Raw genomic sequence first — 24,165 nt, 5'->3', positions numbered from 1 at the left:
TGCTCGAACCTGGGGTTTTCTGGATAACGGATCTTTCCATAATTTGGATCTTCATACCTTAAGTGCACTAGAAAGTCATATAAACATTAAATTAACCCAACAGACTGATTTGGCTTCCAATAAGGATTAATTATATCTTAGTTTGGATTAAGTACAAGCTACTGCCTTATTATTACAGAGAAAAAGGAAATATTTTTTAAAAATTTGGATTATTTGGATAAAATAGATTCTATGGCCTTTCCATAATTTGGAGCTTCCTGGATAATGGGTTTCCGGATAACGGATCCCATACCTGTGTGTATATTAAAAAAAAAATAAATATATATATATATATATATATATATGGGAAAGTGTCTTAAAATTGCACTTACTTTCCTTAAGTGATATTTTATTTTTGATTTTGCACCCCCTTTACGTACCATGCTTGTAAGGCCACGCGCCAGAGAAATTGTTAACAGAAATGAGAAATGGCTTCACTTATACTAATTTAATGATGGCTGGACAGGAGGCCTTTAAGAGGTTAAAAGGATTTGGCCATCCATTTGGCCCAACAGATGGTAATGTTTAAAAAGAAATAAGAATAATACATCACTTTGTAAGAGCAGCTGTCCCAGCCCAGGGTGGTGGAGAGACACATTCACAGAACAAAATGACCGGCATAAAGACTAACCAGGAGATGTTGTGGTTTAATTCAATTATTCTTTACTAGTTGCCCTGTAATCATTTCATGAGATGAATAAAAAAAACATATATAATATATATTGCTTGAAATTACAATAAATGATATTCATTTTTCCGCCCTTAGTATTTTTGCTATAAACAATATGTGTCTGTAATGTGAGATTAATCGTCGCCATCACTGGAGGGATCCCAACCTGTCGTTGATCATCTGGTGTCAGAAGTTGGGTTTGCTTGTAATTGCTTAGTCTGTGTGTCATGCAATGCAGGCGCCCCTTTCTGCTTTATATAAAATATATTTATTGATTGCCTGGGAGATATGAGTATCCCATGTTTCATGATTGTCTCCCCTTCATTTAGTGTGATGGGAAGGTAAGGGTTGTCTGTGAGATAACAGTCTCTGGGAAGGGAGTGTGACTGTGGGATAGCAGGTATAGTAGGGAGAGATGGTGCCTATAGTAACAGTGGATAATAGTCTCTGGGAAGGGAGTGTGACTGTGGGATAGCAGGTATAGTAGGGAGAGATGGTGTCTATAGTAACAGTGGATAATAGTCTCTGGGAAGGGAGTGTGACTGTGGGATAGCAGGTATAGTAGGAAGAGATGGTGTCTATAGTAACAGTGGATAATAGTCTCTGGGAAGGGAGTGTGACTGTGGGATAGCAGGTATAGTAGGGAGAGATGGTGCCTATAGTAACAGTGGATAATAGTCTCTGGGAAGGGAGTGTGACTGTGGGATAGCAGGTATAGTAGGGAGAGATGGTGCCTATAGTAACAGTGTATAATAGTCTCTGGGAAGGGAGTGTGACTGTGGGATAGCAGGTATAGTAGGGAGAGATGGTGCCTATAGTAACAGTGGATAATAGTCTCTGGGAAGGGAGTGTGACTGTGGGATAGCAGGTATAGTAGGGAGAGATGGTGTCTATAGTAACAGTGGGATAATAGTCTCTGGGAAGGGAGTGTGACTGTGGGATAGCAGGTATAGTAGGGAGAGATGGTGTCTATAGTAACAGTGGATAATAGTCTCTGGGAAGGGAGTGTGACTGTGGGATAGCAGGTATAGTAGGGAGAGATGGTGCCTATAGTAACAGTGGGATAATAGTCTGTGGGAAGGGAATGTGACTGTGGGGTAGCAGGTATAGTAGGGAGAGATGGTGCCTATAGTAACAGTGGATAATAGTCTCTGGGAAGGGAGTGTGACTGTGGGATAGCAGGTATAGTAGGGAGAGATGGTGTCTATAGTAACAGTGGATAATAGTCTCTGGGAAGGGACATCTGACATGGGGCTAGACATATTGTCAATTTCCCAGCTGCCCCTGGTCATGTGACTTGTGCCTGCACTTTTTGGAGAGAAATGCTTTCTGTTTTTTCTTCTCAATGTAACTGAATGTGTCTCAGTGAAACATGGGATTTTACTATTGAGTGTTGTTCTTAGATCTACCAGGCAGCTGTTATCTTGTGTTAGGGAGCTGCTATCTGGTTACCTTCCCATTGTTCTTTTGTTTGGTTGCTGGGGGGGAAAGGGTGGGGGGTGATATCACTCCAACTTGCAGTACAACAGTAAAGAGTGATTGAAGTTTATCAGAGCACAAGTCACATGACTTGGGGCAGCTGGGAAATTGACAATATGTCTAGCCCCATGTCAGATTTCAGAATTGAATATAAAAAAATCTGTTTGCTCTTTTGAGAAATGGATTTCAATGCAGAATTCTGCTGGAGCAGCACTATTAACTGATTCATTTTGAAAATCATTTTTTTCCCATGACAGTTTCCCTTTAAACATAATCCAAAAATGAAAGTGAATTCCAAAAGATCTTATTCCTTAGGATCAAAGTCCTTCACAGTAGTCTAATCCCAAATAGACCCCCAGTCCAAGGGTCATATATTTAAGTAAAATCAAACAAAAGCCAAAAACGGGATAGACTTACTGTTAGTTGAAAAAGAAGCCCAGATGATATATAAAAAGTAGAAAAATCTTTATTAGGACATATTCAAGCCTGACGCGTTTTGTGCCAAAGGTGGGCACTTACTCATAAGCTGAGGTGCTTTAATGTCCCATCCCTGTTGTTGCTGAACTATGGTTATCAGAAAATCCAAGTCCGGTTATAGGACCAAGCCAAACTTATGATGCAGAGTGAGCTTGCACCGTCTGTTTTGTACAGTTGGTGAGTTCAACTGAGTGTTTATATTTATATCCTCTTTAAACATCACCAAGTCCATTGTGCAGTTTACTATCAGCAGCCAAAGCTACACAGTGTTCTCCTTATGTCGGACAATGACTGATATTTAGCTGGCAGCTCTCTGTATCCTTAAGGGTCAGGACACACAGGCAAATTCGGGGAGATTAATCGTCCGGCGACAAATCTCCTCTTCTTCGGGGCGACTAATCTCCCCGAACTGCCTTCCGCCGTCTATAATGAAAAACGCCAGTGGGAAGGCACTAGGAGTGATTCGTTTTCCAAAGTCGTCTGAAGTTGCTTCACACGGAAGTCAGTTTGGAGAGATTAGTCGCCCGAAGAAGAGGAGATTTGTCGCCGGTGGACTAATCTCCCCGAATCTGCCTGTGTGCCCTGACCCTTAAGATCTGTAATTTAAGGAAACATAAACCTTCCCTAAAATCCCTCTTGCGCCCCCTTGGCTCTCCGAAATAGGCATTACAAACATAATTAGATACTCCAAAGAGTTCTCAGAGGAGAATGAGCCTCACTAGCGCTAGATGCAACATCTGGCTCTTATCTAATATAGTGAGATTACTGTGCAATCTCAAACTGTGCCGGGATAATGTAGTGCTGTTTTCAGAGCCAGAAGAAATATGGCCAGTGCCTCCAGAGATGTTCATGTTCAGGCAAAAAGGGAGCTCTCAGCTGGGTATACACAGAGGAACCGACATCCCCTACTGACGTGATGGCTCGAAAGAGCTGGGAAAGAGTTTATTGAGTAGTGTTGCTTTAAGGATTCAGCTTTGATGTCAGGGACATAACCACAAAGGAAGCAGACCCTGCGGCTGCAGGGGGCCCAGAAGATATAGGGGACCCCATGAGGCCCAAATTAATTAGCAATTTCAACATATATTGGTAAAACAGGACCCTAAAATAAATTTGCTGTGGGGCCCAGTAACATCTAGTTATGCCACAGCAATTTGGTGAGTAGACCTTACAGGGAATGAGCAGGCTTTGGGTGGATAGGACCTGGGCATATTGGGAAGTGGTAGATCAGGGACCTGCCCCTGCAAACAAGGGGCAATTTGTTTTTCTCTTTGGGCCACTGCCCGGGGGTCCAGGTGACTGGTGGGCTAATAATTGGGGCCCTGCTATTTGAGCCCTGGCATTCCTCCCAACATTTTGGAAATAGAAAGAGTGACAAAATATTTGCCGCGCCGTAGTGATGTGCGTCCTGGTCCAATACCCGCGGATCGGCCAGGCTTGGACTGACCTCGCACTCCTCTTCGCGGGTGCCAGCTTCTGATTTCCGGCTTTATAGCCGCGTGCCTGCTCACCCCGCCCCTTTTGTGATGTCATTGGCAGGACGGGTCAGCACGGCTCTATAAAAGGAACCCGGAAGTAGGATGCGGGCGGGCGTGGGCTGAGGGAGGGCGGGTTAGGGTCGGGTGCGGGTCGGGTTTTTCCACATCACTCCCGGACGGAGTGCAGCAAAATACATTGACCACGCCCATTTCTGAGGCCACCCCCCCTAATTACCATGTCCATTTTAACAAAATTTGACAGGTTATAAAAGTCTGAACACATTTCTGTGGTTATCATGTGTTATTACAGTTTTGCTAATGAAGGCAAATTGCCCTTTAAGATGTGAGTCTAAGTTTTCCCAAGAGACCTGCTTATCTTAAACTGTTAGAAAAGTATCTTAGTATCTAATCTGGGCTCTCTGCCAAAAGCCAATTAAGTTAGACACTTTGTATCTTTTTCTGACTTCAGTGCAGGAGATCAAAGAGAAAATCGGGGCATTTCAGTAACAAATCCGGAACTGCGGGCCGAGCTGTCAAAATTGGGACAGTTGGGAGGTATGCGCCTGGTTTTTGGTAACTTCTCTATACTCACTGTACCTATCGTAATAGGCAGATGCTCAAGGTTCACACTCCGTGGGGGAATATTAAGCTGTTGTTCTAGTCATTGTCCACAAGGTGGGGCCCTTTATCAAGCCCTCCTTTTGCTTTCAGTCCCATATTTATTGATTAACTGGATATCTGAAAGAATTCTGAGGCCGAAGGGGTTAATAATATATGTGTCTGAGCAAAATCTAGAAATGCAGAAATCCTTACCATGGTCACACAAAAGGGTTAATATTTCGACTGCCCAAACACACTTAACCAATAACAGATGTGTCAAATGGATTATTCCCTAAGCTCTGCTAATCGCCCCCCATTCAATTTATTTATTTGCCTTTGTTATTTGGTATAACCCCCAACAGGGTCAACCAACCAACCAGTGACCCTCTAGCAGAGAATTCTGGGAGTTGTAGTTCTGGCTACCCAACCTTGTATGACCCTTCCGACCACTAAATGGGAATAGAAACCTTTTAAAGGGAATATAAACTCTACAATTCTGATATTCAAAGTAACTTTTGGAGCATTATGTGAATAAGCAGCCCCCCGACCCACTACTGTGCCTCATTCCCCATGAAAATGGAAAATTCCAAGGCAGAAATTGATCTTTCCAGGAATGCCGTTCCCCATGCACAAGGGAGACGTAGCTCCAGCCACTGTTTATTCTCTCTCCCTAATGGCATCTGTGTGGAAACACTTAGTGGGCTTCACAGCTTGGAAATCTTGTTTTGTGCCATTATTAGAACAAAAAAAGTTCCTTTAAGTCAATAATAGAAACTTATCAGAAGTCCTGGTGACAGTCAGCTCTAACTAAAGAGAATTGCCTTTGTGATGATGATGCATTGGCTGATATCCTCATTACTCATGCAGAAAGTATTGTCCAATCAGAATTTCCTGTGAGACACAAATATCCAATTTGTGGGTGTGGTTTGGCTATAATTGGTAGATCTGGTGGAACCGCCTACTTAGTTCCTTGATCTTACTTAATTGGCAGGGCTTATTGATCAGGGAACCCAGATGGGCAGTGGGTCCATAGAGGGCCCATCTACAGCTTCATACTGGAGGGTCCGTGGCCCACTGGGGATTCCACCACAAGCCCCCGACCCATTCACAACCCCCCAGCCTCAATCCCACATCCCAAACTCATAACTTTTCTCTAGTTGCAGCTGCAATTTGGGGGAGATGATAAGGGTGTGGGTCTGCACGGGGCACACTGAGTTTTTACCCAGATTCCCACAGGCCCAGTCTGACCCTGCCCAGCTACCTATGCCTTATGGGGCCCCAAGATTTCTGATGGAGGCCTTGCCCACTGTTTATTAAAAATAGTAACACACAGAGCTTGCAGTTTAGGGGACAGACAATCCAAAAATTATTGTCCCATTGGTCATCATCATCATCATCATTACAGAAGATAGTGAGTTCTAATAAACAATACCTACCTGCACTTTATACAGACAATCAAACACACACAAATGTGTTGTCACACATACACCCAAGTGTCACTTGTCTGTACTGAGGGGAAGGGGCTTCGTGGTGCCCCAGTATGTGACATAGGAGCTCCCAGGCTCTATGTATTGTGATACCCCCTATCCTGTACCATTGAGTAGCCAACTGTCATTGGCATGTCACGCATCTGGAGAACCATTAGATAATATGACAGTTGAGCAGTAAGGAAGTGTAAATTCCGTAGCCTAAAAAGGAACGTAAACCTTTCTTAGAGGGTTGCTCCACCCTGTTGTTGCTGGACTGTAACCCCCAGTGTATTATAGAGGGCATGCATTAGGCAGCCCTGCTCTAGTCTGTAGGCTCTAGTCTGTAGGCAGTGGTGTAACTACTATTGATACTCAATATTTCTTTATTTCTTTTATTTATAGGAACAGAAACTCCAATGCAGAAACTGTGCTGCTACATTATTTAATTAATGTTGAATAAATAATGTAGCAGCACCGTTTCTGCATTGGAGTATCTGTTCCTATATCGAGAAATATTGAGTATTTACACTTAAGGACATAAAGATGGGGACGAGATACTAAAGTTTTTCTGGCGCAAGCTTTTAACTTTAAACACGCAAAGTCTTTATTAAGAAATAACTAATTCTCCGCTTGCGCTCCTCTTCAGAAACGGCGGCAGGGCGACAATTCATTGTGCAGCGCTCGATTTCTCCTCCTTGCCACCCTTATAGAAGATAGCCAGGGAGAAGAAATCAAGTGCTGCACGATGGATCGTCAGCCTGTCGCCATTTCTGAGTGCAAGCGGTGAATCAGTAAGTTATTTCTTAATAAAGACTTTAAAGTGAATTTAAAGTTAAAAGTGTCTTGGTGTTTTATTTTCCAAGTACAAACACATTTTTTTAATTTTTTCTTTATGTTACATGTCCAAGGGATTGTTCACCTTCAAGTTAACTTTTAGTATGATGTAGAGGGTGATATTCTGAGACAATTTGTAATTGGTTTTTATTTTTTTATCATTGGTGGTTTTTGAGTTATTTTGGTTTTTATTCAACAGCTCCCCCGTTTGCAATCTCAGCAATCTGGTTGCTAGGGTCCAAATTACCCTAGCAACCATTCATTGGTTTTATTAAGAGACTGGAATATGAATAAGAGAGGCCTGAATAGAAAGAAAAGTAATAAAAAAAAAGCAATAACAATAAATGTGCAGCCTTACAGAGCATTTGTTTTTTAGATGGGGTCAGTGACCCCCATTTGAAAGCTGGAAAGAGTCAGACTAAAAAGGGAAATAATTCAAAAACCATGAAAGATAGTTAATGAAGACCAATTGAAAAGTTTTATTAAGCAGCTCTCCAGTTTGGAATTTCAACAACTATCTGGTCGCTAGGGTCCAATTTACCATAGAAACCAGGCAGTGGTTTGAATGGGAGACTAGAAGATGAAAAGCAGAGGGACTGAATAGAAAGAGAAGTAACAATAAATGTGTAGCTTTGCGGAGCAATACCTTTTTGACTGCTGGGGTCAGTGAATCCCCCCCATTAAATGAAAGTTGGAAAGAAGCAGGAGGAGAAGGGAAATAATTGAAACATTATATAAAAATAAAAAGAAAGAAAGAGTTCATGTGTTCTCCCTGTATTTGTATTAGTTATACCCCCACACTGCAAAAACATCCCGGTACATTAATTAGCTCCTGATGGTACAGTCCGGACTGACTGTACTAAGGAAATGACTGTAATTATTGCACATTCTCTTAAAGCACTACAGAATATATTATAATTATATGGCTAACTCCATTTGCAAAGAGGATGATGGGATTATAAAAGAGGGCGGCCATCTTTACCGACTTATAAAACTGGAAGGTGGAGTAGTGCTGGCCCGGGTGGTGATGTCAAGGGGTGGGGCAATGAAATCAAGGGGTGGGGTTGTAGTATCAAGGGGAGTGGTAACACTGTCAAGGGGCTGGACTATGAATTTATCAGGCCAGGATTGTGTGAATTGGGGGTTTCCAGTGTCCAGTTTTGCTTGGGGGTTCAGACATGGGAGCCATCATTAATCATTGGACCTCATATTCCTTGCTCTGACATCAGCTTTAATTGTCCCGTGTATGGTGCCCTCTGACGCACTTCCCTGACCGATATCTGCCCGAAAATCCCCACCAGCCAGCTTGTACTGCATTGTGATCCTCCAACCCTGGTCAAATGAACAGATCTTTACATGTAGGGCCCGTTTTAGTTAAAGGGATACTGTCATGGGAAAAAATGAACGCATCAGTTAATAGTGCTGCTCCAGCAGAATTCGGCACTGAAATCCATTTCAGCAAACAGATTTTGTTATATTCAATTTTGAAATCTGACATAGGGCTAGACATATTGTCTGTTTCCCAGCTGCCCCCAGTCATGTGACTTGTGCTCTGATAAACTTCAGTCACTCTTTACTGCTGTGCTGCAAGTTGGAGTGATATCACCCCCCTCCCTTCCCCCCCCCAGCAGCCTAACAACAGAACAATGGGAAGGTAACCAGATAGCAGCTCCCTAACACAAGATAACAGCTGCCTGGTAGATCTAAGAACAACACTCAATAGTAAAAGCCAAGTCCCACTGAGATTGATTCAGTTATATTAAGTAGGAGAAATAACAGCCTGCCAGAAAGTAGTTCTATCCTAAAGTACAGGCACAAATCACATGATTGGGGGCAGCTGGGAAACTGACAATATGTCTAGCCCCATGTCAGATTTCAAAATTGAATATAAAAAAAATCTGTTTGCTCTTTTGAGAATTGGATTTCAGTGCAGAATTCTGCTGGAGTAGCACTATTAACTGATGGGTTTTGAAAAAAAACATGTTTTCCCATGACAGTATCCCTTTAACAGAGCCCTCCCACCAGATGACACCAATCAGGTCCAGACTGAGAATTAAAATAGGCCCTGCCATTTCAGGTACACAGAGGCCCAAACAGCCCCCACCAGCCCACTAAATAGTGACTTTCTATGGCACCTTATAGCAGCCCCTCTGGCATTTGCCAGAACCCACAGATTGCCAGTCTGGGCCTGGCACCAGTTATTAGTCCACTGGCACCCTGGGTGGTGGGCCCTACAAGTAGAATGTGTTGCCAAAAAAACAAAACATTGCCCCTGCAAGAATGGGCACGTCCCTGATCTGCACAGACCATGGATTCGCCCAAACTCTCTCCACTATCCACAAGCTCACCCCAATTTCAGTGATGTCGGCTCTCCAAGTTATCACGGGAATTACACGTTTTTGGAGCCTTCCCTCTCTCCACCCGTCATCCTTGGTTATTTTCTCATTCTTTTAACAGTCTCCCTGCTGAACCCTGCTGAGTAATTTGTGATGTGCGAAAGGGCCGTAAAAAGATGTGGCATTATTCTACTGGCCATATCAATTGAGCACGTTGGAAACGCCGGGTGAACAAGGACTGCATTGTTTGGTACCTTTCCAAATAAACAGATCTTTACACGTCTGATTAGGTTTAGTAGAGATATCTGCATGGCCGCTTAGAAGCCAGAGCAGCATGCATCAGTACTAATGGCAAGAAGCCCCGAACCTGCTATCCCAGAATACACATAATATAGAGCTACTTTAATTTATTCACAGCATTTTAATGACCCATAGGGGGCTCGTTATTATTTTACTTTAGTGTTGAAGATGGAAAGTCTAGGGCCGTTGCTATACTTCTGGTTATAGAAACTGATACTCTGCCTTTAGTTGCCGCTAATTACATTCAGTTCTGTGCAAACAAATGTGCCCAAGCTATTGTTCCTTCCACTTATTTTATGTTCATTTGGGCTCAAAGGGACTCCCTGCCGTGTCTTTCAATTGAACCGCACACAGGAAGGCTCTTGTGTAAAGAAAAAAGTGTCCCTGTGATCTCTTATTGAGCTGTAAAAGCAACGCAAACACAAGGTAAAGATGCCACATCACAATGCGACTGAGCAAATTATCCCCCATTTCATCCAAAGAAACCAAACTGCTTATGGCACACGTCCCTATTTTTTTTTTTGCCCTAAAATGTGTGTATATATATATTTTTTTTTTAAATGTACAGGTTTACCCAAAACCCACAGGTCAGGTGGGTTTGGTCTGAAATTTGGGGAAGATGTGGGTATGGGTTGGGTGTGGGTCCTACAATGGCAACATTTTGCTGAGTACAGTTGGGTGCAGCCTGGTTAAGGTTTTACAGGTTAGGGCTGGGTGAGTTTTACATTTTTGCAGGTTAGGGCTGGGTGAGTATTAAGGGTTTACAGGTTAAGGTGGCCATACACGGGCAGATTAAAGCCGCCTATAACGGTCGTTTAGACCAATTTGGCAGCTTATTTGCCATGTATGGGGGCTTCTGATGGGTCTTACCGATCGATATCTGGCCACGATATAGATCGGGATAGTTTAATTTTTTAGGCGGTTGACCTGTCGGTGCCCATTGCTCATCATGGTATCAGATTGTTCGGCCCTAAGTGCCGAACATTCAGATTATTCCAATATATAGCCCTGCCATTGGTTGTCATATCGGGAAAAGATCGGCTTGTTTGTCGATGGCGCCAAACGAGTGGATCTTATAGTGAATGGCCAGCTTTAGTGTTGGGTGAGGTTTAAGGTTTAGTGGGTTGGGCGCAAATTGAATTATTTCCTGACCCACACAAAGAAACGGGACTGGGTATTTCCAGAGCATTCCTATACAATCTCATAGTTTATCAGTGATATGGATACCCCAGTAATGGCAAACACAGGCACCTCTTGTCTTTCCAGAACAAAGAGTGTGAGGAGAAGGAGAGAAAGAGGCAATAATGTGTGAGGGAGAGGGAGCTGGGGGAGAACGGGGAAAAGGAGGGGATGGAAAGAGCACTTTGGTAACACAGGAATGAAGCATCAGAGAAAATGCAGTTGCTGTGATACAGGGACTCCCCATGAGAGTGTTTGGGGGGAGCCACAGAGACATATTGTCACCCTCCTCCCCTTCCCCAAACACAGGGGCAGCAGGGAGGGTCTGGCTTCCTCTTACCTCATATCATCTCCCCCTGACTTCCCAACAGCACGGGAGGAGGGAGAGGGAGCAGGACCTTATAACAAAAGGAAAGGCAGCAGCTGAAACTTCCTGCAAAGACACAGGGAGAGAGAGAGACAGGAGAGGCAGAGGAGGACGAAAGGAACAGGGGAAGCTAAAGGCAGAGATATCTGAGAGACAGACACCAGCACACACAGCAGATCCAGTTGGAGAGAGGGGAGAAGCTCATACAAAGGACAAGAGGAAGAATAGGGGAAGGATGGAGTGTGAAAGGGTCTCCACCTCAGTCGTGAGAAGGAATTCCAGCAAGAAAAGCCTGCAGAATCTACTAAGGTGAGAACTGAGGGGATGGGGACACTAGAGAGGGATGGGAAGACAAAGAGAGAGAGAGAGAAATGAAGGCAAAAGGGATTGACATGGGCAAAAGGATGAAATGAAAGGATGGGGATGTGGAGGAAATGGAGCAGAAGAACTACTAGACTCGTAAGCAGAATAGATAGAAAGGTTAATGGAATAAATACATGAAGAGGAAGAAAGAATATGTGAGGAAGAGGAGCATTTGGCTGAGGAAGTAAAGGAATGTGACCAGTGAGGGGTGTGTGGGGTGGGGGTGGAAAGGGAGGTAAGGGCAGGAGGGGGGAATTAGTAATTGGAGGTGTAAGTGATGAGTGGGTACTGGGTAGGTGGGATAGTGGAATGGAAGGGTCTGTGGAACATCATGTGCTGTGTAAGTGACAAACAGAATAGCAGGTTGAGGTGTGTCCATGGGGAAGTCCAAGCAATTGTGTTTATCCTGGGGGGGGGGGCAAACCTGAATGACTACAGTGGCAACAGGGACAGTACAATAGATATAGCAGGGCCAAGACATTTTACCCAACCTGTGCCCCTTCAGCTGCAAAAAAAGTACAACTTCCTTGCCCTTTCAATATAACGAGATTCTGGGAGTTGTAGTTCAAACAGGTACAATAACACTGAACAATGGCCTTGGTCCCTGCCGCTATTAAAAACAACCCTGGGAATGTATATTAGAAGGATTAAGGGAAAGCACTGGATTCAGGTCTTTATTGTATTCATCAGCTGCTGTTGTCCTGTTGTGACCCTTCTCTTTATTGAATAATTGATTGTCAGCTCTTAAGGCAAAGAAGTTCAAAGGAAGCTTGTTTTGTTCAACGTTGCATTGTGTGTTTTTCATGAGAATCCCACATTAAAGGGGAGGCAAACATATATGATTACTTCATGGAATACCAAAGTGGTGAGTAAGTAATAGAGTAGCAGAATGCTGGGTGGAAATGCTGTAACTCGGTGTGGGAGTGCATAATGGAAATGAACATGGAATATTATTCTTTTATTATTATCCTTTATTCAGAAATGTGCCGACACAGCACATTACAGAGTTAGTTCATCGCTCACATCCGTCTCTGTCCCAGGGGATGTTTACAGTCTGTGTATTGAGCGGCGGAACAATAATACTGCTTATAATATCATATATTGTGCAATATGTTGGGCTAAAATGCCTGTACCCTTAGCTGCAGATCAGATAATGAAGATAATGGAGATGGAATGGAATTCCTAGGGTGGAAGCTGGAGATCTGGTTCTTGCTGAAGCTGATGGAATGCAGTTGTATGTGGGGGATGCTGAGTTTATAAAGGATGGTCAGTGTACAATGGAATGTCTATGGTGGTAGCTGGAGGTATGAGTGTAAATAAACAGGGTGGCCCCAGAGGAATTGAATGCCTGTAGTAGTAGTACACCAGGTCTGTGGACAATTCAAGTGGATGACCATTATAAAAGAGAAAATCTATGGGGGTAGTTGAATATGTCTGATAAAAATGATTGGTGTGGTATGGAATGTCCAATGTGGTAGCTGGTGGTGTGTCTACAGTCAATAGTTACTGTTGAATGGAATTGTTGTAGCTTGAGGACCGAATGCAGCAAAAGAAGAAGGTCTATGCCGGTAGCTGGAGATCGAGGGTGCCTTAAATGCCAGTTGTCAGATAAAGAAGGAGGCCTAGGTGTAAATGAATGGAAATGGTGGCTGGTGGAGGTCTGAGTGCAGCTAAATTGAATGACCATAGTGTGGAGTGAGAGTGGAATGCCTATTGTGACGGTCACAGTAGAGTAGAATGTCTAAGGTGGAGCTGAAGATAAAATATATGGTCACAATGGAATTGAACGTCTGTACGGATATCTGAGGTCTGAGGTGGAGCTTGTAGAGGACCTTGGACTGGAATGCCATAGTTTGTAGGCAGGTTCTTGTGTCAATCTGCCCCTTGGCCGAGCCTCTGTTAAACTACATTAATGGACGAGTCAACCCCAAAATAAAAATTTGCCTAATAAAAGAAAACCTAATTCCATGCAACTTTCCATCATACATTTATTAAACATGTCAGTGATTTCAAGGTTATTTGTAAAAACATTTTAAGGTTACCTGTAAAAAATGTTTTTATTTGCAATAAATAACTGATGGCTGTTACATTTTAAACAAAGTTGCAACCCGGAAATTGGGCTCTTCTAGTGCAGAGAGCGCAATTGCGCTCTCTGCACTAGCGTCGTGCAGCGCCCCGACCCCCTCCTGCGCAGAAAATGTGAGCGCCGTGAGGAGGGGTCGGGGCGGCAACGGAAGGCCGCCTCAGGCGGCATAAAGGCACGGATCGGCGCTGCTTTCAGTAGCAATACATATACAAATCTTTTATTAAAAAAAAAACATAAGAAATTTGTAATGAATATATAATGCAAAGTTGCTTAGAATTGGGTTTTCTTTTATCAGCCAAACTTACTTTTTGGATAAAGTTCCTATCAAGTGAGCCTACATAACATGGGTCTATGAGGAATGGTGGGTCCATAATGTTCCTAGTGGTCTCATCCTTTGTTCCAGCGCTGTGCAGTTTTGTTTTGTGCCATAGCAGTTTGTTCTGCGTGCAGCTGGTAGATAAGAACCTTGCACAACAGTTTATATTAGTGGTATGGAAGCAATCTGTGTGTCAGTATTAATACTATTAATATATTACTTAATGGTGCTGCAGAGTGCACTGCACAAATGTCTAACTAGATATCATATTAGGGACAATGTGGTTACGTGTCAGTTCTTTTTCTCTGCTTCTCCCTCCACCAGAGAATGAATCATTGTTCTGCATTACTCATTTCTCGGCTTTTGCAGAGCATCACAGAGCAGAAAGTCTGGCCCACGTCTCTTTGCTTTTTGGACAAAGCCTTTTCTCACCCTTCGACCCTTCCCATTTACACAACCCTTCCATTCCATTCATTTGCACACCTGCATAGGTCCAAGCACTTTATGGTTTAAAAAGTTGCAGTGAGTCGGACTTTGTCCACAGATTTTTTGGAACTTTGTTCTTTGGCTAAAGATTTAGGCAGAGACTTCACTAAAGGAATATGCATGCATCTGTACCAATGGTTGGCTCAATGCTGGCCACTCATGAACCAAGTCCAACCTATCATCCAATAAGGACTATTATTTGGTATAAGTGCAAATTGGCCACGTGCTTAACCAAAATCTGTTGATCCAACCATATACTTACCCAAGCAATCAGTAGGTTTGGCTATGTACATGGCCAACTTGTATTTATAACCAAAATTAGGTTGATAGGTTGGATTTGGTAAATGAGTGGCCAGCATTGATCTAACCATGGATCATTCTCATTCTGATGGTCACTGGTTGGACTACTTTGCTGCAGTTACACCTATGGTTGATACATTTTCCAAGAAAAGGCATTGGTTACACTAGCACCATTACATTTTTACCCGTTGGATCAGTAAAATATCAGCCATCTGGTGTCCGAATCCTCCCATCAGCCTGCCCAAGCCCTATCTGATGTAGACAATGTAGAGGGGCCCAAATAATTATTTTGTTGGAGGGCTGTCTTCTGTGCTGGACCATATCTGGCTCTGATACTTACATCACTAATCGGACATTTTCCAGGCCCTTTATTTGAAATTGCTTGAGGAAATTGATCCCAGAAATCTAGAGATGTTTATGGAAGCAAAGCCATTATCCTTATCTTGACAGAAGATCCTGGTTCTGAAGGGGCAGCCGTACAGCTGTGGCTGAACTACAACTAATAAATCCACAAAAAAGGCTATTATTATATATTGTGGCCAATCAGCAATGAGATGAGATGAAGCAAACATATTTTTGGAATCAGTGGTTTCTGAATGTGGGGTTTGAAAGTGAGAGGCCTTGAAACCCTACAACTACAGTCTTAAAATATGAGGCCCATTTACTTACTCCAACCCTCGACCTCCACTGTCCTCCAGGTTAGCTCGGCTTCAATAGGCACAAATTTTATTTTTGTGTTTGCCTCCCCTTTAATGTGACAACATTGATCCAAACAGCTAGTAGTAACGTGCAATTCCAGATGTCCAGCGCCAGAAGCAGAAATACACACTTTATTATGTTGTCATCGTTGAAATATATGAAGCTTGAGCAACTTCAATGGGCCGAGGATTCTTGTGCAACTGAGGTCTCAAGATGTTGCACTGCATCCGGTTATGGAATAACTGACCTGTGTGCTAATTGTGTCTTGTGCAGAGCAACCATAGGATAGTAAAGGGTGGGGGCAGTGCTCTAAAAATCTGATGGGAAGGTTAAAGGCCAGCAGGATACAAACACGTGAGAACCCGCATGTGTTTGTGCCAAAGGTTACACATTCCTGGGATGGAACAGGCTGTACAGGGGACAGATAACATCACTATTACTCCTGTTGCTGCTACTACTCTCACACCCACCTTGGGTGTATTGGATGGGGCAAAGATCAAAGATTAAGGACATTTTGGGGTCTATGGCCAGTTATGTATGCAGAGATGTTGTCTAACCTCATGTCATTACCATGATGGTCCAGTCCTACATTTTTGAAGCCTAAATGGTAATATACAATAAATATAGTAGGTATAGTTATGCGAGGGGGTGCTATAGTAGCAGTGGGATAATAGTCTCTGGGAAGGGAGTGCGACTGTGGGATAGCAGGTATAGTAGGGAGAGATGGTGTCTATAGTAACAGTGGATAATAGTCTCTGGGAAGGGAGTGTGACTGTGGGATAGCAGGTATAGTAGGGAGAGATGGTGCCTATAGTAACAGTGGATAATAGTCTCTGGAAGGGAGTGTGACTGTGGGATAGCAGGTATAGTAGGGAGAGATGGTGCCTATAGTAACAGTGGATAATAGTCTCTGGGAAGGGAGTGTGACTGTGGGATAGCAGGTATAGTAGGGAGAGATGGTGCCTATAGTAACAGTGGATAATAGTCTCTGGGAAGGGAGTGTGACTGTGGGATAGCAGGTATAGTAGGGAGAGATGGTGCCTATAGTAACAGTGGATAATAGTCTCTGGGAAGGGAGTGTGACTGTGGGATAGCAGGTATAGTAGGGAGAGATGGTGCCTATAGTAACAGTGGATAATAGTCTCTGGGAAGGGAGTGTGACTGTGGGATTTCAGGTATAGTAGGGAGAGATGGTGTCTATAGTAACAGTGGATAATAGTCTCTGGGAAGGGAGTGTGACTGTGGGATAGCAGGTATAGTAGGGAGAGATGGTATCTATAGTAACAGTGGGATAATAGTCTCTGGGAAGGGAGTGTGACTGTGGGATAGCAGGTATAGTAGGGAGAGATGGTGCCTATAGTAACAGTGGGATAATAGTCTCTGGGAAGGGAGTGTGACTGTGGGATAGCAGGTATAGTAGGGAGAGATGGTGCCTATAGTAACAGTGGATAATAGTCTCTGGGAAGGGAATGTGACTGTGGGATAGCAGGTATAGTAGGGAGAGATGGTGCCTATAGTAACAGTGGATAATAGTCTCTGGGAAGGGAGTGTGACTGTGGGATAGCAGGTATAGTAGGGAGAGATGGTGTCTATAGTAACAGTGGATAATAGTCTCTGGGAAGGGAGTGTGACTGTGGGATAGCAGGTATAGTAGGGAGAGATGGTGCCTATAGTAACAGTGGTTACATTATGAGTACAGAGTGAAAAGATTTTGTGCTGCTTTTATTTCCTTTATCATTTTCGTCAAGCAGTGTCTATTTACACGTTCAGGCTACAGTTTATATGGGGGTTGGTTAGCAACTAAGTGGGTGTAAGTTCCCTGCTTCCTTTGTTCCTTGTTGAAGACTATAATGAGAGTTACAATGGTTTGTTGTACAAGAGCTCTCATCCTGCTCAGGCTGGCAGCAAGCCTACATAGGTAAACTCTGGCCCAGGTTTTAGAGTCACAAGTTTAACTCTTCAATTCTGGTAGCTGAGATGTTTATCCATAAGTATATTTAGGAAAGGTAGGGCCCCCTGTAATGAGAGCCTAGTAAAACTTAACTGGGGCACATTGCAAATCCATAATATATACTCCACCTTGTCTTTGCAGACTAACCACCCAGTGGAGTGTGGACGATGAGGAGGAGGCAGCCCGAGAGCGTCGCAGGAGGGAACGGGAGAGACAGCAACAGGATGAGAGTGAGGATGGAGATACAGGAGAGAGCGTGACAGACGGAACCTGCACCCAGGCTGATGACTGGTAAGAGTGGTTTCTAATCACAGTACAATTCTAGTATCTCTTGCTCCTTGAACTCTTCCTTTATTAGCCTTTTTATTTATTTATTTAGAGGCCGTTACTCATCTCCATGGTGTCTGTTACCCACCACTATATATATATATATATATATATATATATATATATATATATATATATATATATCTTGATAAAGGTGTTGGCCGAAACGTCGATCATACAATAAAAGATTTTTTTCTATTTAAAAGTCCCAGTGTGCAACAGCATTCTTTCAATTTTGTCTATATAATATTCTGTTGGCACCAGGGCTCATTACACTTCTGTAGTGTGTGCACATGGCCTTATCAAATTATATATATGTATTTATATTTAATTATACAGTATATTTTTATAGATATAGACCATATCTGCCCTTAGTGTTCTGAAAACGTCAGCCCCCTATCTGGTAATATCCATTGTGAATGGGTGTATTAAATTGGGGAAATCATTTTTGGTTCAGATTGCATGGCTATCCATGGATCATGGTCATTGATATCAATGGATATCAATGTAAATAACTAGGGATGCACATTTGATTCGGACAGGATTAGGCATTTTTCAGCAGGATTCGGCCAAATCCTTCCACCCAACGGAACCGAATCCAAATCCTAATTTGCATATGCAAATTAGGGGCGGGGAGGGAAATCGCTTGACTTTTTGTCACATAACAAGGAAGTAAAAATTATGTTTTTCCCTTTCCCATGCCTAATTTGCATATGCAAATTAGGATTCATATTCGGATCGGTATTTGCCCGAATATTTCACAATTTGGGCCGAATCCGTCGCGAAAGATTCAGGCAAATACCAAAATAGTGGATTCGGTGCATCCCTATAAATAACTGATTGGTAGGTAATGGACCAATGGCAACAATTCCCAGGGCCATATTCTATTTGTTCTTTTCAATAGAGATTCTACCAGCTCAATTCTTCTTTTGCAGTGTGGGGTTAAAGCCTCGGGGTCCCATGGAATGTGAGGAAGATGAAGGATTTAGTGACTGGTCCCAACGGCAGGAGCAGAAGAAACTGCAGGGAGCATTCCAGGCCACTGCGGAGACCGGTGAAGCCAGGGCAGCGGAAGAGTTGGGAAGTGTTTCCCCAAAAGTTGGAGAAGAGGAGAGTGAGGAAGCACCAATATCAAGAGAGGAAGACGAGGAGGATGAAGGCACATCCCGTTATGAAGCGACAGAGGTATATGAAGGTTTAAAGAATGTCTATCATTTGGGTAAACATCAGGCTCATGGTTGAGCAACCAATCAGATAATTACAGGTACTCTAATTGCCAGTTGGTTGCTATGGATTATTGCACCATGTTATTATATAATACATATTTCTACACTGGCACAGAGAGATACTATTTATTCTAGAGGCCTCTGGTTTGGTCTAGGCAATGTGATTGCACATGAATGGCACATGATCTCATCCAATACACCATGTATATTCATTGGCTCATGTATATTCATGGCAAACGAACAAACACTATCTGTCGGTTTAACTCTTCCAGGATATTCATTCCACAGTTTCATCGCTCGTTGTGCATCGGGCGCTTGTCTCCAAAAGCTACAACACCGGGGCTCTGTTTAGAGAATAGTTCTACGGGGAATATGTTTAAAAGGATTCAGGGTAGCGGCATTAAAGGGGTGGTTCACCCTTAAGAGAATTTTTAGTATAGAATGGCTAATTCTAAGCAACTTTTCAATTGGCCTTCATTTTTTCTTTTTTGTTGTTTTTTAAATATTTTCCTTCTTCCCTGCTTTCAAAAGGGAGTCACTGACCCATCTAAAGATCGAATGCTCTGTAAGGCTACTAATATATTGTTACTGCTACTTTTTTAAACTCATTTTTCTAGTCAGTCCATCTCCTATTAATATTCCAGTCTCTTGTTTAAATCAATGCATGGTTGTTAGGGTTCTTTGCTGTGTAGCCATGGGGACAGCCATTCAAGCACAGGATACACAGTAGATAACAGATAAGTACTACTATAGTTTATATAAACAAGCTGCTGTGTAGCCATGGGGGCAGCCATTCAAGCACAGGATACACAGTAGATAACAGATAAGTACTACTATAGTTTATATAAACAAACTGCTGTGTAGCCATGGGGGCAGCCATTCAAACACAGGATACACAGTAGATAACAGATAAGTACTACTATAGTTTATATAAACAAGTTGCTGTGTAGCCATGGGGGCAGCCATTCAAGCACAGGATACACAGTAGATAACAGATAAGTACTACTATCGTTTATATAAACAAGCTGCTGTGTAGCCATGGGGGCAGCCATTCAAGCACAGAATACACAGTAGATAACAGATAAGTACTACTATAGTTTATATAAACAAGTTGCTGTGTAGCCATGGGGGCAGCCATTCAAGCACAGGATACACAGTAGATAACAGATAAGTACTACTATCGTTTATATAAACAAGCTGCTGTGTAGCCATGGGGGCAGCCATTCAAGCACAGAATACACAGTAGATAACAGATAAGTACTACTATAGTTTATATAAACAAGCTGCTGTGTAGCCATGGGGGCAGCCATTCAAGCAAAGGATACACAATAGATAACAGATAAGTAATACTATAGTTTATATAAACAAGCTGCTGTGTAGCCATGGGGGCAGCCATTCAAGCACAGAATACACAGTAGATAACAGATAAGTACTACTATAGTTTATATAAACAAGCTGCTGTGTAGCCATGGGGGCAGCCATTCAAGCAAAGGATACACAATAGATAACAGATAAGTAATACTATAGTTTATATAAACAAGCTGCTGTGTAGCCATGGGGGCAGCCATTCAAGCACAGGATACACAGTAGATAACAGATAAGTACTACTATAGTTTATATAAACAAGCTGCTGTGTAGCCATGGGGGCAGCCATTCAATGAAAGGATACACAATAGATAACAGATAAGTAATACTATAGTTTATATAAACAAGCTGCTGTGTAACCATGGGGGCAGCCATTCAAGCACAGGATACACAGTAGATAACAGATAAGTACTACTATAGTTTATATAAACAAGCTGCTGTGTAGCCATAGGGGCAGCCATTCAAACACAGGATACACAGTAGATAACAGATAAGTACTACTATAGTTTATATAAACAAGCTGTTGTGTAGCCATGGGGGCAGCCATTCAAGCACAGGATACACAGTAGATAACAGATAAGTACTACTATAGTTTATATAAACAAATATCAGCTAATGGGTACAAGCTGTACCTCTCTAAATGACACAGACCAGAGAGCAGATCCCATAAGCCTCTAGTGCTTGAGCTGAGCCTGGAATTTCATATGCAGGGCCAAAAGCTCAGAACTCTAATCTCACAGAATTTGGCACCTCTGAGAAATGACAAAGCTCTAGAAGTGACTCACTATCTCTCCATCTCTCCTCCTCGCAGCTGAGTGACGACCCCTGCAACTGTGACCCTGAGCCCTGCAAGCAAGACGAGCAGTCTGTCTCCAGCCACCAGTGGGCAACAAGGTGCGGCTTTGTATCTAATCACCTCCAGATGCCCAGTGGGAAGATCAGGACCAGGGTTGCCAGGTCTAATTTTCAAAACCAGCCAAAGTCGGCTACAAAACCAGCCCAAAACTAGCCAAGATGCACTTCAACAGTAGCCCACAAATAGCACATGTGCAGTGAAAAAAAAGTCTAAAAAAATTAATGAATGTGAAAATACACCTTTTTCAAATATTCACCGATTTGCTAATTTTTCCATGAAGCAAAATGCGACTGATTTGCCCTTCACCAGGGGGGCCCAGGAGGTATAGGGGTCCCATAAGGCCTAATACAAATACAATTTCAATAAATATTAGTAAAACAGGTCAACTTCTAGATATTTTGGTAGCCAGCAGATATTTGCCCCAAAATTGTCTGAAATTGAGGAAAGTCACTGGGAAATGTGAGAATGCTTAAGAGGGACGGGAGACTGGGGTACAGAGCCCAAAATCTGGTAACTCCTCACTTCTGGGTATTGTAAACTTACGGTACATTAAACTTGGCAGTAGCCAAATTGTTAAACAAAAACTACATTACCCAACATGCACTGGGAGACGCAGGCTTGGCACATTATGGCAAGAAAAAACTTTGGCTGGTGTCCAAAGTACAAACCAGCCAAAGGCAAAAAAAGTAGCCCAAATCTGTACCTTGGCTAGTTTGTACTAGCCTGGGCTTTAGATTAGTAGCCCAATTTGGCTGGAAACCCGCCAGCCTGGCAACCCTGATCAGGACACATTCTCCTCATGAGCTCAGGAGTCACAATCCATTCCATGATTTCTTGCCTTTCCTTAAAGGAACAGTAACATCAAAAAATTAAAGTGTTTTAAAGGAATAAAAATATAATCCAGTGTTGCCCTGCACTAGTAAAACTGATGTGTTTGCTTCAGAAACACTACTATAGTTTATATAAACAAGCTGCTGTGTAGCCATGGGGGCAGCCATTCAAACACAGGACACACAGTAGATAACAGATAAGTACTACTATAGTTTATATAAACAAGATGCTGTGTAGCCATGGGGGCAGCCATTCAAGCACAGGATACACAGTAGACAACAGATAAGTACTACTATAGTTTATATAAACAAGCTGCTGTGTAGCCATGGGGGCAGCCATTCAAGCACAGGATACACAGTAGATAACAGATAAGTACTACTATAGTTTATATAAAGAAGCTGCTGTGTAGCCATGGGGGAAGCCATTCAAGCACAGGATACACAGTAGATAACAGATAAGTACTACTATAGTTTATATAAACAAACTGCTGTGTAGCCATGGGGGCAGCCATTCAAGCACAGGATACACAGTAGATAACAGATAAGTACTACTATAGTTTATATAAACAAGCTGCTGTGTAGCCATGGGGGCAGCCATTCAAGCACAGGATACACAGTAGATAACAGATAAGTACTACTATAGTTTATATAAACAAGCTGCTGTGTAGCCATGGGGGCAGCCATTCAAGCACAGGATACACAGTAGATAACAGATAGGTACTACTATAGTTTATATAAATAAGCTGCTGTGTAGCCATGGGGGCAGCCATTCAAAGGAGAAAAGGCTCAGGTTACACAGCAGATAAGCTCTGTAGAACATAATGGTGTTATCTGTTATCCATTATTTATCCTGTGCCTTTTTTAAATTTCCGCCATTGCTACACAGCAGCTTGTTTATATGAACTATAGTAGTGTTTCTGAAGCAATCACATCAGTTTTACCAGTGCAGGGCAACAGTACATTCCATTTTATTTACTATAAAACACTTTTAGTGTTACTGTTCCTTTAAAACAGATGTTTAGAGTTGGCCGGTGGCCGGCAAGCAAACAGCAGACACGCAATTGCCGTTGTTGAATAATTCAGTCCATGTCAGTCTGCAGCCAGTGGGACCTCAGCTGTTGTTAAACTACTCCTCCCAGGATTCTTAGCCAGCCAGCTGCTTCATCTTTGCAGTTGGTCAAAGCAGCTGGGGATTCACCGGCCTGGGAGCGGCAACTACAGGAATAATATACAGTATATAAAATCCACTTTCCAGATGGCTGATAACTAATTTATAGCATATCTGCATAGGATTCAGCGCAGCCGTCGACTCACATTGAAATGAATTGTCAGAAAGTCTGGAATAACAGCTGCAAAGCCTGTTCCAGTTCAAGTAAACTATAGCGGACAGTCAGCATTAGCATTTACTGGTCTTACGTTGGAAAGTAAACATCTGATTGGTCGCTATGGGTTACTAGACCTTTTGCAAACACTATTGTCTTTATTTCTAATCCCATTATTTAAAAAAAAAAAAAACATTGTTTTTTTCTGGGAGAAAGAAGAAACTTGTAAAGGCAAAGTGGGGCTTTCAGGCGTTAGAATTTCAAAGAGGAACTCAAGGAAACATGGTCATTAAATGATATTTTTCATTACAATGTCAACTATCATAAACTGGCAGTTCCTACCTCCTACAGTTTTTAACACCCATTATCCTGATGATATGAAATAGGTATATTATGTATATACTGTATATAGGAGACGTTAACAAGTTTAACAGGAACAAAGGTATCAGCTGCTCAGTAATGTTGAGCAGAGGGGATCTCTTCATTTTACATTTAAAGGGATACTGTCATGGGAAAACATGTTTTTTTCCCCCAAAATGCACTAGATAATAGTGCTGCTCCAGCTGACTTTTGCATTGAAGTCCTTGTTTCAAAAGAGCAACATGCTTTTTTAATATTTAATTTTGAAATCTGACATGAGGCTAGACATATTGTCACTTTCCCAGGTGCCCCCAGTCATGTGACTTGTGCTCTGATAAACTTCAGTCCCTCTGTAAAGATCTGTCAAATGAACAGATCTTTACATGTATGGCCTGTTTTAGTTAAAGGGATACTGTCATGGGAAAAAATGAACGCATCAGTTAATAGTGCTGC

General features: G+C 42.5%; 1 protein-coding gene across 2 annotated transcripts in view; it reads left to right on the top strand.

The window, feature by feature from the left end:
- The window catches only part of lsp1.S (lymphocyte specific protein 1 S homeolog), a 50,534-nt gene that overhangs the window by 14,197 nt on the left and 12,172 nt on the right, over positions 1–24,165 (top strand). Inside the window, exons 1-4 of one of the 2 annotated variants that reach the window (XM_018259294.2) lie at positions 11,179–11,534; positions 17,568–17,717; positions 18,689–18,938; positions 21,156–21,238. In XM_018259294.2, the coding sequence (XP_018114783.1) occupies positions 11,461–11,534; positions 17,568–17,717; positions 18,689–18,938; positions 21,156–21,238 (557 nt within the window). In that variant the 5' untranslated portion in view covers positions 11,179–11,460. 2 annotated transcript variants of the gene reach the window in all.

Source organism: Xenopus laevis, chromosome 4S, assembly GCF_017654675.1.
Source record: "Xenopus laevis strain J_2021 chromosome 4S, Xenopus_laevis_v10.1, whole genome shotgun sequence".
Lineage (NCBI taxonomy): Eukaryota > Metazoa > Chordata > Amphibia > Anura > Pipidae > Xenopus > Xenopus laevis.
This window is presented reverse-complemented; position numbering and strand designations above follow the sequence as displayed.